We start from the raw sequence: 20,544 nt of genomic DNA, 5'->3' as shown, positions 1-20,544 counted from the left end.
TATGAGGAAAGTCGCAATATTTCGTTTGTACTCGTGGGAACCGTACAACAACGAACATCCTTAGCATATTCTTAGTCTTTCTTAGGTTCAAATTTGGTCTGCCATTGTCTTTCGAGTTGGTTTTGTAAAGATAATTTTATTTGTATCCTTTCGTATTAGAGTCCAACAACATGTTAACGTGTTCAAACCACAAGAACAACCTATGCGATATTGTAAACGACGAATTCGAAAATATGGTAATATATTACGATTTTAATGTCACTTTGCTCTTTAGATCATAACACATTCCCTAGGCACGTCTTGTAGTGTCGGCTTAATGCTTAGGCAAATTAGGCAGTCACTTAAGACCTTCAATTAAGGGTGCGTTTGGGATTGCGATTTCGTAGACAATAAATGCGATTTTAAACCAAATCGCAGAACATAAATCGTTTGGGAACTGCGTTTTTAAAAATTGCGATTTGAAAACGCAGAAAATCTGCTTTTTCAAATCGCAGATAAGATTGTGCTTTTTTGAAAACGCAGAATTTTAAAGGTAAATTCGCAATTTTAAAGGCCAAACTGCGATTTTGCCAAACGCTTAACTGCGTTTTTAAAAATCACTTTTTTCAAATCGCACATTTTAAAATCGTTATTTTAAATCGCACTTTTTGAAATCGCAAACCCAAACGAACCCTAAATAAGGTTCCAAATAAAAATAGTATAATTAAGTTTCATTTTATATATATATATTAAAAAAAAAAAAAAAAGTCAATGCTCTTTAATTAAAGCCTAAATTATGGTAAAAAATTAGTGGTGCTTTTTAATTAAGGTCTCAATTATGATAAAAAATAAATATAAAGAATTAAATTTCAAGATATTAAGGAGGAAATAATGAAAAAATAGAAGTTGCATTAATTGCAGCCTCAAAACAATTACTTACTCATAATTTCACATGAACTTAAAACCAACATATTAACTAAGTTTGTTTATTAAAATATATTTTCGAATAAAGTAAATTTCGCTTTGCGCAAACAAAATTTTACATAAAAATAATTACATGTAACTCAATACAAAATATGATATCCGTTGAAATTAAATGTCTTATAACAAAGATGAATTTTGCAAGTTGTTTGGAAAAAAATAAATAAAGTAAGAAAGTAACAAATAAAAGATTCAAAATTAAAATTATTTAATTAAATATAAAAAAAAAACCCCCCACTTAAATTTGCCACATTAGACCTCAAAATCTATTAAGCTCACCCCTCGCCCAGATTTTGCATCATCTTGAGAATGTAAATACATTGCTATTAGCTATCAGACTAAGATCACATAAACAAGATTTTGGTCTGGTAAGTAAAACATATAAGAGTTATATATATATATTTTTTTTAGGGAAAGTAAAACATAAAAGAGTTATTAGCAAAGCCAAAACAGTGGTTAAATACACAATAGGTTGAGGAAAATGATATAATAAGTCACAATATTGAAAATTGTGTGAGATGAATTTTTTATTTTTTAACTCAGTTTATTAAATTAAGAGGGTTCTACACTTACACTCAAAATTTCACACCAAATTTTATACCCTGACGTGGCATTGCACATGAGATTTTTTTTTTTTGTCGTTTTCTTCTTTTGGAAGTCAAGCCACTAGCATCCCAACCACTCCAGTGAGAGAAAGAGAGATCCAGTGCTCCCAACCCCGACCCATACCCAGACCACCGGCGAGAGAGAGAGATCCAGCCACCGTGCATGGGTTTCCAGCTGGATTTCTCTTTCTCTCATCCCGACCCAACCCTAACCACCTGCGACAGAGAGAGATCTGGCCAGTGTGCGTGGGTTGCTGGCTGAATCTCTCTTTTCTCACCCAACCCAACCCCGATCACTTGTGACAGAGAGAGATTCGGCCGGTGTGCTCATTTTTTCGACCGGATCTTTTTTGGATTTTCGATCGGATCCATGAAACCTACGCCGAAAATCCATCTTTTTCGAGTCCAGCACTCTCTCCTGTCGTCCCGAGCTTTAGATCCCATCATCGCTAGCTGGAGAGAAGAAGAAGAACGAGAGAGAGAGAGAGAGCATTTTGTTTTAATGAAAAAAAGAAAAGAAAAGAAAAAAATCTGGCGTTGAAATGCCACGTCAAGATGTAAAAAATGGGTATGAGACTTTGGGTGTAAATATAGCATTTTCCTTAAATTAATACATATTAAAAACGAACGGGCGTCATGTATATTTTTAATAGAGTTTTTATATGCATTTAAGAATCTTATGCATTGTAAACAAATGTTTGATTTATTAAACAAAATTAAAATATTTGGACCCAGATTGGAAAGCAGACATGAGGAAGCATTGTCGGTGGGCGTCGATTGGAAGAAGCCCAAACTTGCTGAACCCAACCCAATTTCCCAAATACAGAAGACTTAACCGGGCGTTGGCGGGTGAAGTCGAAGAGGAAGTCACCCTCTCACTGGTCTCAGCACAAGCTCCTTCCCCCCAACATGGGAGACTCCTCCAACGGTACTCTCTCTCTCTCTCTCTCTCTTCTATTTGTATTTGGTAACTGAGACAATGTAAATCGATTTCCTTTTCTAATGATGTCAAATTCTCCATTTTGTTTTCCCACATTTTCTCACCGGCCAAACATTATCTATCTTCTCGGATCTCTAAAACCCTAACCCTATTTTTCTTTTCTGTCTCTGTCTCTCTCTCTCTCTCTCTCTCTCTCTGTCACAACAGGATCATCCTTCTCCGGCGACAAGTCGGCGAAGATCTTCGTCGCCGGCCACCGGGGCCTGGTCGGCTCGGCCATCGTGCGGAAGCTCCGCCACCTGGGCTTTACCAACCTCGTCCTGCGCACCCACGCCGAGCTCGACCTGACACGCCAGAGCGACGTGGACGCCTTCTTTGCCGCCGAGAAGCCCCGGTTCGTGATCCTCGCCGCGGCCAAGGTCGGCGGCATCCACGCTAACAGCACCTACCCCGCCGACTTCATCGCCGTGAACCTCCAGATCCAGACCAACGTCATTGACTCCTCCCACCGCCACGGCGTCCACAAGCTCCTCTTCCTCGGCTCCTCCTGCATCTACCCCAAATTCGCACCCCAACCCATCCCGGAAGAAGCACTCCTCACCGCTCCCTTGGAGCCCACCAACGAATGGTACGCCGTGGCCAAGATCGCCGGGATCAAGATGTGCGAAGCCTATAGAATTCAATTTGGATTCGACGCGATTTCGGGGATGCCCACGAACTTATACGGCCCGAATGACAATTTCCACCCCGAAAACTCGCACGTGTTGCCGGCGCTGATGCGGAGGTTTCACGAGGCGAAGGTGAACAATGCGAAGGAGGTGGTGGTGTGGGGGACTGGGAGTCCGCTGAGGGAGTTCTTGCATGTGGACGATTTGGCCGACGCGGTGGCGTTTTTGATGGAGAGGTATAGTGGGTTGGGGCACGTGAATGTGGGGAGTGGGAAGGAGGTGAGCATTAAGGAATTGGCTGAGATGGTGAAGGAAGTGGTGGGGTTTCAGGGAGAGCTTGTCTGGGATTCGTCCAAGCCCGACGGGACTCCTCGGAAGCTCATGGATAGCTCGAAGCTTGCTGGGTTGGGTTGGACGCCCAAGATTCCACTCAGGGATGGTCTCGTTGATACCTACAAGTGGTACTTGGAGAATGTCAAGCAATGAGTTCAGGTGATTGATTACCCGAACATTGTTTTTTGTACCAATTATGTTTGCTGATTATTTGTGATGCTTTATCATATAGTATGATTCATCTCTAGAGGATTACTATTACTCTGAGAATTGGGTGCGCTGCTGAGCTATCGTTAAGTACTTCGGAGAAGGTGCTATTATATATCGATTATGGACTTGCAATTTTAGTTGAGTTTATGATCTATAATTGTGGTCGATTTCTGCTCAGTTGTTATATATTGTAATTGTATTAGTATTTTTCCATAATTCTTGCCATTTTCTGGACCGATAAACAGTGAGCGGAGGGTGAAGCCGTATGTTCAATTCTGGATTGTTGCAGGAGTTGTATTCATATGTAGAAAATGGATTTGCATGAATTGTTGCGGTGGTATGGTAATACTCTTCGTAATATCTTTGTCAATTGTCTGAGATTGGGTGCAGATGTTATTGTTCTAAAAAGTTTTGGATCTAGCAGAACATGGTAGAGGTGTTGGCCATAGTTGTGGCTGGCGTGGAAGAAATCTGGGTTCTTTTCATAATCTGGTGGTAAATCAACGACATTCAAAAAATGTTGTGTTATGTATGACTCACTTGTTATGATTGAGGAGTATCATGATCTTTGTTTTACACGAGTTTCAGGCTTCACCCCTGTATCTGCCACTTTTGCCATGTTTTACTTAAATCAACCAGCTCACAAGCCCTAGAACAGATTGCCAATTGCTCTTCTTGATTTGTACCTTAAATTGCCCTATTTGCAATGCCACCCTTTGTTATATTCTCTTATGGCAACTCTTCTGCTACTTTGTGATGCACTACGTGAAATTTAAGTGATAACTTTCTTTATACTTCGCTTTACATGCACTGCATTGTCCTACTGATTTTGTTTTGGTTACCTAGTGATGCAGTGTCTTCTGAGCTGATTGAGTTCACCTTTATTTGTGTTAGTTAGGTTCTCAGATGAAATATACGGGCATTAGTCATGACTCATGAGTAAGACTTTTTTGAATATTTAAATCGATATCTTTGAGTTGGTGTTATTACTCTCTATAGAGTGTTTCCACTCAATAGTGGCATAATCATATGAGTGAATATGTTAAATCACCACTTATCCCAAAAGTTTAAGCTGATAGGAAGAGATAAAATTTTATTATTTAATTTATATTCTAACACTCTCCCTCACATGTGGGCTCAAACTCTCCCTTAATAGGTGAAGTTCAATACGTGAAATATTTAATTGAAATAGAAGTTGAATGACGGAAAGAGAGTTGAACTTAGAACTTTTGCTCTAATACCATGTTAAATCACAACTTATTGCCAAAGATTAAGATGAGAGGGAGAGATGAATGTAATCATTTAAGTTATATTATAACACAATACTCAATAGTCATGTATAGTTTTTTGTGAGACTTATTATTCTACTGAAATGGGGGTATCATAATATTTATTTTCCTTCTTGAGTTATAGCCTTCTGCTGTGTTGCTGGCGCTTATGATTCTTGAGTATTTCATTTCTTCTTCCCTAGTCAGTGTCTTATTGCCGATATGTTCTCTTATTCTTCTTCTTGCCCCTTCAATAGCCAATGAGTAACTGAATGCTGCCTCGAATATTGGTGCCTTTACAATGGCCTCTTTAATTATATTTTGGATGGTCACTATTGCTTCCACCGACTGTCCGCCCTATCGTCTCTAGTGGTGGGTGGTCTTTGTTTTCAGTCAAAGTTGAATCTTCCCATATCTTCTTTTTATTAAACTTCATATGTGCAGCCAGCATTTGTCGTAAGCTTTCAGTTTCTCATTGTTCATAGTTCTGCTTTGCTCCACCATTTTCTGCTTTATTTTTCACCAAGGTCTATAGACATGCTTGATTAAAGCAGTACTTGGAACTTAAGTTTATTGCCTCTTAGATGTTGTTGGTAGCAGTGGCCAATTATCTAATTGATGAAAATTTTATAATGGTTAAATTCAGCTTTACTGGTGGCTAAAGCTGCACCCTGCTCATTACATGTTGCTTTATTTGAAGCCTCTGATATAACTTCTTAAACTCTTGGGAGCTCCTTAATACTGTATTCATGGGTGTCCTTCATATTAGCATATAATATAGAAATGTCTTTTTCTGTTTGGAATTAGGATTCTTAATATTTAGTGCCTCTTAAGATTGTGAAGAAAGTTGGCCTGACCTGCTTTCTGGTTTAACTTTGTCCGATTTGCTGGTACCATAAAGAATTGGCATTACTTCTCAAAAAAATACCATAAAGAATTGGTAGTATTTTGGATTCTCCCAATTTGATGAGTAAATTCCCACATAAGTTTAAGTGTCTGAACCTGATCTCTGAGAGTTGACCTTTATGCAGAATCCTAGTATTTTTCAAGTGGCTCCGGCCTAATTCTATGCTGTTTAGGAGCGGTGGAATATTTGTAAGGCATGCTTTGATTTTGGGGGGGGGGGGGGGGGGGGGGGGGGAATCTGTGAGAAGGCTCCAAGTTGTTTGGAATCAATTGATTAGTGGTGGTTGGGCACTGTAAAAACGAATTCCCATTTTATTCAAAACTTGAGAGGCTAGATGAACTGGAGGATGCTTCTCCAAGTTTAAGGCATGAACTATGATATGTGGGATGTCTCTCTCTAGCATTACTCTACATGAGCATGTATCTGGCAGGGATGCCGCATCTAATTATTATTATTATTATTATTTTTAGAATTATCCTAAAGAGCATGCGTTTTCCTTATCTCCAATAATAATAATCAATGTTTGCTTCTTTTTCTGATTATTTCTATTTTTTATTTTTTTGGTATTTATGTTCATGATTAAAGAATACATAAGGTCGGCCCGGTTCGGCTCGGTTAAATTTGATTCGATTTCAATTTGAAAAATAAATGAGCTGCTCATGAACACAATAATCTGCTCGAATAGTAGATGACACATACTCGTATAAACTCGGTCCGGCTTGGATAAATCTCGTGAGTTCAACTTGTGTGTGTGTAACTTTGTCAAAAAGTTCCTACCCAGCCTTCTTGTATAACTTTGTCACAAGGTTCCTACGCAGCCTTTTTTTATTTTTGTAATCCATAAAGGGCAGTCTATATACATACATTATACATTCAACTTGGACAGTTGGACCCCAATAGTTTTTCTTGTACGTGTTGCAGCTTAAATATGATAAGAAATCTTGTAGTACCACATCGTAAGGAAGAGTGTATAACACAAGCACTTCTATGAAAGGGAAAGGTGCTACCCGCTAGTTTCACATCGGAAAAAACAAGTAGTTTCCTACAAGAGAAAGCTTATAAAATGGAAGCCAACTTGCCTTAGTTAGGAAGCGCAAGCACACATCAAGTACAGATGAAATAAATAAATTTTGTCCCTCTCGAAGTACAATTTAAATTTACTTCTACCAGCTCTAAGCTTTTAAAGCTTTTATTTAAGTAGAATATTGCTTGTTAACTTAGCCAAGTTCGAGTCAATTTGAGCTTGACTCGAACTCAGTTAACCTCTTAACAAGTCAAGTTCGAACATAATTTAAAAGCTCTGAAAGTATTGGAGCCAAGTTCGGCAGCCTCAAGGTTAATTCGACTCGAATACAGCCATACTAATAAGGACATAGTATTGCTCATAAGGATTAGTTTTCTACATCCTGCTTGTCAAGGGCCAGGCTCTGGTTCTTTCGTTGATTTACGTAAACGCATGTAGTTAGTTAACAAATGAACAAAAATCAAAATAATGATGTTCCATAAAGTAACAAGAAAGAGAATTACCCTCATCACCTAATGACATGCAGCATGGTGCATTTTCTCTAAGTGATAGTATTTATTGGTGAAAAAAAAATTAACCAAAAAAAATTGATTGTTCAATTTAATTGTTAGTGACTAATAAGATAAGTATATCGTAGACTATCATGTCATTTTATACTTGTAGTAAAAGTTGTACTACCTCTAACATCACTCAAATTCAAAACCTTTGTGACGTTTAAAATCAATGGTTTTGAAAGTTTTCTAAAATCGTTGTCAAGTTCAATCCAACAATAACCGGCTGTGAAAATCATAATAATCACAATGAAGAAAATGTAGAAAATAATGGAATATATGAGATAATAGGCTTTTCTAATTTTAGACTAAAAAGGATTAAGATCCTATACAGTTCTTAAGAAACTCTAAGGCTATATCTAAAATTAACAAATGGGATGTTGCCATATTACAATCATTCAAAACGATGTCGTCTATAATTGAAAGCAGGAAAATGTTTGAGGTATTATACCTTTTATTATAATCCTCTTTATAAACTCGCATGGCAGTCATGAAAATAAATGGGGTTAAATACATATTTATCCCATGTGCTTTACGACCTTTATTTTTTGCCCCTTCAGTTTCACTTTTTATCAAATTTGGTACCTGTGATATATGAAAAGACGAAAATGGTACCTCCGTCTGATTTCCCGTCCAAAACTAACGTCCACCCACGGCATTTTCTGTAATGTTGTTGTCTGGATGTTGTTAGAAACGATGTGTAAAGAATTAAGTTCAGGGCTTTAAATTTTTAGGTACCTAATGACGTGGGTGGACGTTAGTTTTGGACGGGAAATCAGATGGAAGTACCATTTCTGTCTTTTCATATACCACAGGTACCAAATTTGATAAAAAGTGAAACTGAGGAGGCAAAAAATAAAGGTCGTAAAGCACAGGGGGCAAATATGTATTTAACCCAAATAAATGTCACGTGGATTGTTAGTGACATTCCATATTTTAAGAGTTGACAGGGTAAAAGCCACATAGATTACGACGTTGGTTTATAAATGTGGTCGGTGCCATGTAGATGACCACGTGGCAGTCTATTGACTGATATAGTAATTCCATTCTATACTCTTTGGTTAAGTTTTGCTGGTCATGGGTTGTTGTAACAGGTTGGTTCTGTTTTAAAAAAGTTTATTCACCCGCTTTCACAGCAGTAAAATGGAAATATCAAATACGAAGACATCATCAGCAAACTCTAAATCGTCACCTCCTCAATCGTCACTTCCTTAATCTTCACTCTTTGGCATCCAAAGTCCACGTCTCAAAGTCCTGGACATCATTTGAGGGTGTGGGGGCAACTGGCAAAAAGTTGCAAGAGGAAGCCTCATTGGCAACCATGACTACAAGAAGTCAATTTCTGATGATGATTTCTTAACCAAACAAAAAATGTGATTAGTTGGACGGTTATAAAAGTCTTTCTTCCAAAGACTTGGAACAGATTACTTGGTTATGATTGATGATATGGTGTGGGATTGATAACGTGCACTTTAAATTATTAAATTTACTGTTTTGGATAAGCGGTAATTTAATATTGTATCAGAACGAAGGTCTTAGATTCAAAACTTGTCTTCATCGTTCACCTCCCATTTTAATTAAATATTTCACGTATTGGACTTCAACTATTAAGAGAGAATTTTAGAATATTAATTAAATGACTAAATTTACTTTTTTCTATCAACTTAAGCTTTTAAGATAAGTGATTGTTACGATAGTTTTCTTCGCGTTGGAATATTAATTCGAAACACCTGCAAGAGAGGAGAAAAATAAGCAAAGAAGCTCGCCAGTGTTGACTAGTGTGGGATTACTCTAATGTTTAAGTCAATAAAATGTTTAAAGAATAGTTTAGAATAAAAATAAGACAGAGTTAGAAAGAGTACGAAAGAGTACCAAAAGTCCTTTTTACCTAATTGTGGGTTGTCTTTTATAAATTATAATGACCTACTCTCGACTACTCACCTCGGTTCCTGCCCAACCATCCATTTTATAGGATGGTTCATCCCACATTTACTCACATTATAGCGAGCCCTATGCTTGAGGTTCAGAGCACGTGGATTGGTTATAAAAATAGTTCTAGTGTCACGAAAATAGCCATATGGCGTGGAAGTGGTGTGAGAGAGAAGGTGTATTTCAACTATTGGATGAACTCGGGTTAGTGAGTCAACATTTTGGTTACGTGGGCTTGCCGGCCCGTAGGCCCAAATATAACATTGAACACTGTCTGCAACATCAATGATGTTGAGGCACTCTAATCCTGCTAGAGTTAGCTGCTACTCTCCCTTTTCAGAGAGAGATGCATGCATATTCTGCAGAACCAAAAAGAAAAAGAAAAGAAACGGTTCATCGAATCTAAATCCATGGGACCCTAAAGACATGTTCTTTTTTGATGCAGAAGAATATCAGCTTAAGATTTGATTTCACTCATCTGTGATGGCAAGTGTGGGAGTGGATGTAATTTCCTTCTTTTTATTATTGGTGCTCTGCAGCCTACACTATTATGGAAACATGTCTTCTTGTATGCAATGTATGGCTTTCCAACAAGCTAAAGACACCTTTTTTTATATCAGATGTTTTCTTTTTCTTCATTATTCCTCTTCTCTTGTTTTTATCTCCTTGTTTGGCCTGACTTTTCTTTTCTTTTCTTTTTTTCATATTTTTGGTAAGCCTACTTTGTATCAGTAGCTAAAGATATGTGAAAATTTCGAGAATTACAATTGGAGAAGACAAGCTACATTGGTTACCTTAACTGGCTAATATCACCAGTTAGGGTTATACTTCACTCGGGAGATGAAGATATGTTTTCTTTTTTTTATATTTCCTTTCATGCAAATGAAGTATGGCTTTCGTTACATAAAAGATATATGCTCCAAATTTGCTGACAGCCTGAGCACAAAAAAGATAGGCAAATAGGAGGGAAAAGCAGAAGAAAAATAAAAAATATAGACAGTACATTGTTTTGTTATTTGTACACATGGCCACATCACTGCCTATAAATCCATGGCATGACTTTGCTAGATAAGTAATTTAACATATTAATTAGATATACTAATTACTAAATTATAATTATTCCCCTTATGTTATAAAAAAAAAAAAAGAAGATTAAAATACTGGCCGTGTGCACAGGTTAAAATATAACTAAATTATAATTATTACTAAATTATAACTAAATTATAATTATTCCCCTTATGGCACAATGTTACAGGCGGTGATAAGGCCATGTGCACAGGTTAAAAAACTGTTAATGTTTTTTACTGAATATTAACGAAAGTAGTAATAACAAAAATTTACAAAACCCAAGAAGCATAATTAACACCTTCGAAAATTCGCGTATATACGTGATAAACCCGCAAACCAAAATGATATATTTCCCTTAAAATAAAATATAGTATTACCTACTTTTAAACATCGTCAATAAATGTCATTATTCCTGGTCACTTAGTTTTTCTTCTATTGAGAGTACTTTTTCTTCTTTTGTAGTTTCTATCGTCGGATCTGGAGGAATTTGATGGGGGCGTGTTTGATATCTAACGTGAGTATTAATTGGGATGATCTTATTGATTGGAGCTGCAAGTTGAAAGGGAAGAATCTGCAGCTTATCCTTTGCAAGCTTTGTTTAGCTGCTGCTGTTTATCACGTGTGGAGGCTGTGGAATATAATGATCTTTGTTTTGGTAATACCCCTTTGTCTAAAGAGGCCCTAGTTGCCCGTAGGCCGTATCAAATGGGAGGTTAGGGCTCGAGCTATGTACAACAGAATGGTCAAAAAATAGGCTCTTTCTGTGACGCTTGTAGAGATGTGGAGATTATAGGTCTGTTAGGTGTTTGAGTTGTTGGGGGGTTTTTTTTTGAGCTTTCTCTTGCTGCTTTGTTTGTTTGAGTTGTAAGCTCTTGTTGTGTTCTTGCATTGTTCCCAGTTTGTATGGGGTGTATCCCGTATTTATTGGAGAGATTGTGCTAGGCTGTGTTTGGTTAGAAAAGTATTGATTCATTAAAAAGAAAAATGCTAGACATCTAAATACTTTAGGTTTAAACCAAATTAAAAAGAAAAAAAGAAAAAGAAAAAGTGTTGGAATGTCTAAACTTTATACCATATGATTTAAATATTTGAAAATAATTTCGATTTGATAAAGTGGGCATTCTCCAAATCAATCTATGGAGCAAAACATCAAACTGAAACAGTGAAGAGGATGATCACATTCATCACATTGCAAATATACTTATAGATAATTTAAAATCTCCAATTAAATTTTTTGATGAAAATGTGGAAATCCACGCAAACAAAGGTATCCAAGCTAGATCACTTGTGAACCCACAGTCCTTGACCAAAAAAAAACACCAGACACAATCCAAACATAGTCAAAGACAAGGGGTAATGCTTTTTTGTGGAAGTTCATTCTTTTTCTTTTTTTTCTTTTTTTTTTTTTTAATAAAGAGAAAAAAACAAAAAACAAAAGGAAGAACGAAAAGGCCTTAACAAACAAAGCCTAAGCTTCAAACTTGCAGAGTTACAGTATTGAATATATAAAAAAAAAAGAAAAAAGAAAAAAAAAAGAGTAACCCTAAAAACCACGTAATACTAACATATGAGTCTCGACCATTCTTTAAATTTTAATTTTTTTTAACAAAAAAAATCCAACGATTAATTGAGACGGAGACATCAACCATGCATATAGTAGTAGAATAAAAATGTGATTTCTAAAATTATTCAAAAAAAAAATTACACTTCAAGTTGATTGAGATTTGAGACCGAATCATCAATCATGTAGTGGAATAAAAATGTAATTTTTTAGAATTATTGAAAAAAAAAAAAAACCATACAGTTGAAGTTGCAAATCCAAGGAGAGAAAAAAGTGGGGAAATGAAATCCATGAATTAAAATTCCAACACAAATGGCAACACTGATGATCCTTGTTTTCTCCCCCTCCCCCACCCCACTTTCCTCGAAATTGCCATTATTTCGAGGACCCACAAAGATATCAAAAACTGGCGAAGATAACCTAAACAAACCCATGCTTTCACATGCACACAAAAACCAAAAGCAGCAGGCGATAGCCCCCCACCCCCATTGCAGTGCCACAAAAATTGATAGGACACTTCCATGGACTAGCAGCCCCTTCCCTTCAATTCACTCACTCATGCCTCAACTTTCCTTTGTCTTTCCTTCTGTTTTCTTTCAACCTCCATCTACCATGCTTATATATCCATAATGTTCAAAAAAAAAAAAATTATATATTTCTAGGGGTGGCCCTAGACCGGGTGTTAACACTGTTCCCACTGGACCCAATGTTTCCTGCCTTGTCACCTCAAACACATAAACCCAAAAACATAGATCTAAACGAACATGACAAAGCAGCAAAATTATGAATGAAAAAAGGATAAATTCTTGTATAATATTTCTTCAAATGAGTATACATAAACGAAATGAAATTTCATAGAGGATTTACTGGATTTGAATGCAAGCCAAGCTAAGCTATCAAACCCCACATCTCTCCCAAGAGAAAACAAAACTATATTATAAAGAGACAGAAGCAAAGACTGACAGAGAATCTGGAAATGTTGAGATGATGAAACAGTGTTTGAACTTCCAAGGCTTTGGAGATTTACTCACCATTCACCAACCAACCAACTGTTTTACTGCATAAAAAATCTATCTGCTTTGCTTCATTTCTTTCTTTGGTGTTCCGTTCCTCAAGGCATTAAATGTAGTTTTCTTTCTTCAAGATGCAGAAAGGCACAAATGCAAAACCGAAGGAGCAAGTTAGTGTCATTAGAAACAACTTTTGCATAAACTTTCGTTGTGAACAAGATCATCATCATGAAAAAGAGTAAGTGAAGAAAAAAAAAAACTGTATCATAAAATTAAGAGATTGAGCCGTCCCGCCAATATCACCACCACCACCACCACCACCGCCATCATCAAAAGGGTAAAAAGCAGAAGAAGAGGAGGAGGAAGAGCAGAAGAGCAAGTCCTATTTGCTTCACAATCATTCTCATGACAACAATAAACCACGATTCATTCTCCCATGTGGTGACAGCCACAGCCCTCCCCATGCTTCACCGCTTCTGTTGCTACAACTCCCCACCAGAGAAAGCCTAGCATCACAATTACAGAGAGACAATGAGATTAAAAAAAGAAGTGGGGTTATCTTTTTTTGAAAAAAAAAAAAACAAAAACAAAAATCGGTCAGTACAGAACTCGAAAAAGAACATTGTGGGTGGGGGTGGATATTGGTCAAAATAAACATGAATAAATTTGTTAAAAAAAACAGCGAAACAGGGGATTGCTGTTGTACGTTTCTTCTCTCCTTTGAGAAGCACCCTTGATGGGTTCTTCTGTCCTATCATAAAGAAACAGACTTTGTGTAAATGTTAGATAGAGTGTGTTGGAAGAAGCTGAGGACATGAGGCCTTGCCTTGAGTGCGTGTCTTCTGCCCCACGCTGTGACTGCCTCTGTCTAAACATAATGAGGCCAACCCAAAGTAAATGTGGCAAGAAATGAAAGAATTTCTGTACGGTTCGAAACTGTCATTGCTTTGGTTTTGCCTTCCCTCTCTCAACCCCTCCTTTCTCCTTCCTTGCCTCAGAAGAAGCCCAGATTAGCTAGATTTCCGCAAGCAATCACTTTCCCACTACTTTCCTTGCCTACCCTTCATCAACCTAAAAATACCCCCATTAATATATTGCCACAAAGATTTATATATTTAATATGAAAATCAACTGCTTGTAACATGATTACTGTTTGACACCTTTTCTTTGTGTTCAAAATTCAATGTTTAACACCCAGTAAAAGAAGCATTATTTTAATAGCAGTTTAAATTCTAAGGCCTGACTCTACCTGACCAAACAGGGCACAAGGACCGAGGTTAAACTCATCGAGACCGCCACCAACCACCCACACAACAGTGCTTCTTGGCCTAACATTCGTTTGTGGATTCTAGGGGTGCGAGGACCAAGCAACTCATGGCTAGCTAATCCATAAAAGACAATTATCTAGGAAATTCAGACCTGTGAGAGAGACCGGTTATTGACCCAAGTAGTTGAACAATTTAATTTTTATTTTTTTATTTAGTAAGATAAATTTCATAAATGATCTTCTATAATTACCGCATGAATTTTCTATATTTCAAGCAGCTAATTTAAGACGATCCTGATCTCTGTTCAGACAAATGATCTCATACATACTCCTCTTGAATTGCTAGTATGGTAATAAAAGTATAAGCGTTTTTATAGGACCCATTTAGCTGAATAGGGTAGCCCGCTCTTTGTTCAGAGAAAATAATCTTATATATCTTTTATATTTATTGTTTGAATTAAGAGACCCTGTCTTTGTTAAATAAATAAATAAATATTAGGGGCAAATATTTTTCCAGGCTACTTCCCAGTCTAAAATGGGCCCCCATGTAAAAGGGGGATATTTTTGTCATTTGGTTAAGGATGGGTAAAAGTACCCCGGATTTCACGTATCCATATTAACAGGAAATGTCTTGGTCTAACCTACAACATGTGATGTGAATTTCCTTTTTTGGGTCTCTGCAGGTTGCTTGCTTGTGTGGACAAAGACAACCATGCAAGGAAATCTTAGCACAAAGGAGAAAGAGTTACCTGCAAAGAAAGAAATCTTACAAGGAGTACTTGACAACAATGCCCATCAAAGACTTATTCTGATTGAACGGAAGCGAGGGCATTTTGGTCAATCAGAGAATTGAAAGGCAAAGCTTTAATTTGTTGTACTATGAATAATGAATCTATGACATTGCATATGATTGTCATACTTGGGTTCCACGTACAACATGGGAAATTGGGTTTTGAATTAATCGTGATTATTTGCCACGTGTACGGCAGAGGGAGTGAGGTGCATAATTGGCAATGGAGTTTAGTGGTAGAGGATTGTTTTTAGCTCAAAATCCAGGTTCGGGACTCTATCATAACAGAGAACAGCAAGAGACAGAATGTCTCAGAAAAAAGTCAGACACCACAGAAAGAGCAATAAATTTTTCCAAGAAGAAAAAGAAAAAGGACAGAGAGAGAGAGAGAGAGAGAGAGAGTTACCTGAAGAGAAAGTTGGGCAGCACTTAATCCAAGAGGAGGAGTAATCAGGAATCTCTTATCAGACGGTTCTGATTAAAGCTCATTCTGCAAAATAAAAAACCGTATTACAAAATAACAAAAAAGAAGAAGAAGAAGAAGAAGAAGAAGAAAACGATAAAGAATGTGAAAGGGTTGAAAGCTGGAGATACTGAGATCTATCTCACGCAGGAATGACGAAGTGGGTGTCTGTCGCAAGCAAAGGAGAACTTTGGAAAGCTTTTTTTTTGTTCCAATTTTTTCTTTCTTTCTTTTTTCCCAAAAGGAAGCGCTCTGGAGAAGGAAAGGCTGAGAAAACTGAATTAGATATGTCTCAGTTCTGATGAAATGAAGATATCAAATCGTTTTCGACCCAGATCTTCAAAATATCAACGTACTGCTTTTGTGTCTGTCTGAAAGAAACATTGACACCAGTCTCAAAGAAAAATGTGCAATATTCATGTCAAAGAAAGACAAACTGGCATGGTGTTCTTAAGAGAGAGCTTCTTCTTTGGGGGATAGAGAGAATAATAGCTAAAGCAGCTTATAACCAATCCGTACCTTATTGCGTTTCCCAGATGAAAAGGAAGAAGCTTTTGGATTTGAACAAACCAGATTTTCGGACTTTTAGAACTTTCATTAACGAAGATGAAGTACGAGAGAGAGAGAGAGTCATCAATAACCATGATTACCCATGCCTTATAGATTGTTAAAAGGAGGACAGTCAAAGGGACTTCCATAAGGAAAATTAGGAAATGAAGTTATATTCAACCCAGAAAAAATAAAAAATAAATTAAACCCCAAAAACTACTCATATTTTAATAATAAATGTATGAGAAAAGCAAAAGGGCTTGTTTTTTTCTTCTTTTTTCTTCTTTTTTCCCAAGGCAATCCAGTCTCATTCTAAAAACAACAGCAAAAAAGCTTTATAAATATGAGGGGGGTGGGGGATGATAGTAATTCCCTCCCCTTCTTTTTTTGAGAATTTTTTTTTTATGAAAATGGAAAGTGATTGATGTGATATAAAGTAAAAAGAATTTATATGAAAAAATGAAAAAAAATTTGTATTGTAGTAAATTTTTTTAATTAAATAATAATAAAAAATTATTGATGTGATATAAAAAGTAAAAAAAAAAAAAATGTTTTGAATTTGATATTTTTTAGAAAAGGTAAAAATAAGGAGAGAGAAGGGAAAAGAAATGGGAGGGAGTTAGTAAACGGGGCCAAAGAGGGTAAGAGAGGCTTAGAGGAGCTTTTAATGTGAAAGCAGGTGAGATTGACACTTTATCTACTCACATTTATGTATTCTCAGAGACCTTGGTTGAATAAATACTAATGGGCCTCTTCCTCGCCTAAAACTACAAACACTGCCACCATGCAGCAGTGCGTTTTACGTGTTCGCCAGAATGTCAACCCTCGCCTCAACGTGTCGGAATATTAATATAAAATTATATAAATTAATTTTAATTTGATTTATTTTATTAAATGGATTAGATCTTTTAACTTTAATTTATTAATTTTATATTAAAATACGTATCAGATCTGTGAATCAGGTTAAAAATTCAGTCTTCAAGTTCATATATAAGGCAAGGCTGGGTTATGAATCATCTTGTACAAAGCCACTACATTATAAATATGAATGTTATTATGGCCCGTTTGTTACGAATATTGAAAGAATTTATTTTATGAAATTATGTTTTGATGATTTAAAAAATTTGAGATATAAAAAAAAAATTAAATAAAATCTGAGTAGATCTTGATATTTGAAAAATAGTATTTGAAAAATATTTAAAAAATTACATTTTACCCAAACATGTATTATTACTGATAATAAAAATAAAATAAAATAAAAAATAAAAAAGGAAACATCTACATTGGTAACCAAAAAGGAAAAAGGAAAAGTTACTGTAGCTTTACAACTAATGTGCCAAAAGGTAGGGGGATGAGTGTTGGCACTTGGTCCTAAAACAGATCATTTCTGTCCCTTTTTTTTTTTTTTTTTCTTGAAATAAAAATAAATTATTCAAAACTTAAAACATAATATAAAACTAATTTTTTACTTTTATGTCACTGAAAAATACTTTTTTTTTAAATAAAATAAAAAAATCCCCAAAACAAGATAACAAATATACCCTCGATGCACCATAATGTCACCGTTTCACTCTTTATTGGCCGTGTCAATAAATGTCCTTTAGAGCATTCACATTTAACTCAGTAAATTTTAGCTAAAAAAAAATTACATTTTTTTATTTTATCTACCAACTTTTATAAAGCACCTACATTTCACTTTCTATTTTAATTACAGTAATGCTACATATACTCATACTTCTCCACACTCTTACGTGACTTTTAAAAATACCATTAAATTTAAAATTTATCTCTTTTTTTTCCTGCATAATAAAGCTACAATCCTCGGTAAATTTGTTGTAGCAGCTAGCCAATTCCTTAGCTAAAGTGAATGTTTTTTGGCTATGTTTTAGTTATAAGACTAGCCAAAATAACTTTTTACCTATTTTCACTAACCTAATGTGAATGGTTAAAGAAAAAATGTACCCTAGTTTTGGGGCTGCATAATCCATATGGTTTTAGAGATATTTGTGAGAGGAAATAACACTATTGTTGTCAGAAAATAAGTCCATATTAAGACAACATAAAAGGTTTGGATAACATGTTACTTTTGTTGTGGTTAAATTGTCCGACATCATGGTCTTGTATAAAAGCCCAATTACATGGACTGGGTTCACACTAAACAATACCTCACTCACTCATTTGGGCCAAGTTAATGGATCAGCACACACAAGTTACCGGCCTTGTTTGGCAAGGGAGAGAAAATTCTCTTTTCCCGCTTCACTTTTTTAAAAAACAATCAATTTTAAAGCATTCTAACTTTATATCACATCAATAATTTTTTATTACTATTTAAATAAAAAAATTCACTACAATACAAAACTTTATCACTTTTCTATACAAATTCTTTTTACTTTATATCACATTTATCACTTCTTACTACTACTCACAACTTACACTCCCTTACCAAATAAGGCCACTAGTTCTCCGGCCTCAACCCGCACACAGTATATTATTAGCAAAATATTTATGATACTACATAGGTAAATCTAATTATTTAGTGATTTACGTGAATTAATATGTCAGTTTAAAAAAAATTGGAAGAACTTTACTTATAACCCGTGATCTTTCATCATTTTTAAAATAAGGTATCAAAATTTTAAAAAGTGTCAATTTAGGGTATTCATCTTTCAATTTTTTTTTAAAAAAATAAAAAATAAAAAATTAAACCATCTGTTATAACTTTTCATTAAATCCTGTCAAAATTTCTAAAATATCCTCATTTTTTTAGAAAAAAAAATAATTTAAGGATTTAGGCGTTGGTTAAAATTTACCGGAATTTGTGAAAATACTCATGCCTGAATCTTTGAAAATAATTTATAATTTTTTTTAAACAAAACACAAGGTTATTTTGAGAATTTTGATACGATTTAAAAGAAAATTCTAACGAATTGTTGAAATTAAAAACAATTGCAAAATAGATATCTTAAATTAATATTTTTTAAAATTTAAATACCTTATTTCAAAAATAATAAAAAATTAAAAATCATAAATAAAGTTTCATAGTAAAGAGTGTAGTACCTCGAGCAACGCTCGTAAGTATCATACTATCATCCACCAGTTTAAGGTTCTAAAACTTATAAAAATCAAAAGAAAAAAAGAAAAAGCAAAGAGAGGGAGAGGTAAAGGAACCAACCAAAAAGCCATTACCAAATACCGAGTAGTCCTACTTTTTTTTGGGCCACCAACCCGCACTGTAAAATAAAAGGCAGCTGTATTTTTATGACTTCCTGACATAAAATAAATAAATAAATAAATAAAAGGGAAAATGAAAAATAAAAGGCTTTAACTTTTAAGGCAAAAGATGATTTTGTAATGATGAGACCAAGTTGTATGGGGAAAATCTCCCTGTTTTTCGCTTTGCTTTTTAATCTTATTGTCTTTTTGCAAGGGCCGAAAACTTTAAAAAAAAAAAAAAAAAGGAGAAGTTTTTTTTGTTTTTTTTGTTTTTTTTTGACAAAGCTTACTGTCCTTCTTGTGAGTGATAGCCACATGTATAAATGGGTCTAATATTACCTTGGAAAAAAAAAAAGAAAAAAAGAGAGAAAGGATTCTGATAGGGTTGTGCTTGAGTTGAGTCCAATACATTTCTTTTTTCAAGTTATTTATTTTAAATAGAAAATTATGAAAAAAAAACTCATTAAACTAACATTCGATTTTAAAATGGTATCCTCAATTTTTAAAGGATAAAAATTTCCTACAAACTGGTTTATATGAAATTTCATTCAACCCACATATAAAATTGACATGTGTCCCTTGGCATGTGAGAATCACATGTTGTTTTAATAGAATGTACTTCTAACAATGCTATTTTAATAGTATTAATAGAAAAACATGTGATTCTTATATGTTTAAAGAACACATGTCAATTTTATATGTGGGTTGTAAAAAATTTTCTTCAAACCGGTTTGTAGGAAATTTCTGTCCATTTTTAAATGTACTAATGTGACCCATCAAAATACCAAAGTGACAAAGTGTGTAAAAAATGCAACTTTTATTGAAATATTCCTATAATACTCATATTCTTTTAAAAACTAAATAAAAAATATATATAAACTAAACTAAACTTTTTTTTCTAAAAAAAAAGTAATGCATAATCAAGGTCTTCATATAGGTGAAAAATAACATTTTAGTCATTGTAATCAAATTCTGTCAAAATACTTGACGAATTATGTTAGTGTTAGTGTCAATGTCAATACTAATAAAATGATGACATGTGTCACTCTTACTAAAAAAATATCAATATATTAAAAGTATACATTTATAAAACTAAATTACTCTCTGTAGTTAAATTCCGTCAAAACAATTGACGAATTCCATTAGTGTGCCACATTAGCATCAATAAAATGACGATACGTGACACTATTAATAATATATCAATGTTAGACAAAAAAAAAAAAAGGCG

The 20,544-nt window shown here is 34.9% G+C and overlaps 1 protein-coding gene and 1 long non-coding RNA gene across 5 annotated transcripts; one reads left to right on the top strand and one right to left on the bottom strand.

The window, feature by feature from the left end:
- Nucleotides 1-2,330: 2,330 nt before the first annotated feature.
- Nucleotides 2,331-6,113, top strand: LOC133866692 (putative GDP-L-fucose synthase 2). Of its 4 annotated transcripts, none has more exons than XM_062303308.1 (3): nt 2,331-2,493; nt 2,713-3,665; nt 6,016-6,113. In XM_062303308.1, exons 1-2 carry the CDS (start codon nt 2,475-2,477, stop codon nt 3,657-3,659), a joined length of 966 nt encoding a protein of 321 aa, XP_062159292.1. In that variant the 5' UTR covers nt 2,331-2,474; the 3' UTR covers nt 3,660-3,665; nt 6,016-6,113. The 4 variants fall into 4 exon arrangements, with proteins under 4 accessions (XP_062159292.1, XP_062159289.1, XP_062159290.1 ...); XM_062303305.1 differs by lacking the exon at nt 6,016-6,113 and adding an exon at nt 4,006-4,508; XM_062303306.1 differs by lacking the exon at nt 6,016-6,113 and adding an exon at nt 3,962-4,508.
- Nucleotides 6,114-12,805: 6,692 nt separating this feature from the next.
- Nucleotides 12,806-16,374, bottom strand: LOC133866841 (uncharacterized). The gene is made up of 4 exons (XR_009899930.1): nt 16,074-16,374; nt 15,686-15,925; nt 15,498-15,581; nt 12,806-13,540 (listed from the first exon to the last, which is right to left on the bottom strand). It is a non-coding gene; the product is annotated as an uncharacterized LOC133866841 (long non-coding RNA).
- Nucleotides 16,375-20,544: the final 4,170 nt, after the last annotated feature.

This window comes from Alnus glutinosa, chromosome 4 (assembly GCF_958979055.1).
Source record: "Alnus glutinosa chromosome 4, dhAlnGlut1.1, whole genome shotgun sequence".
Lineage (NCBI taxonomy): Eukaryota > Viridiplantae > Streptophyta > Magnoliopsida > Fagales > Betulaceae > Alnus > Alnus glutinosa.
This window is presented reverse-complemented; position numbering and strand designations above follow the sequence as displayed.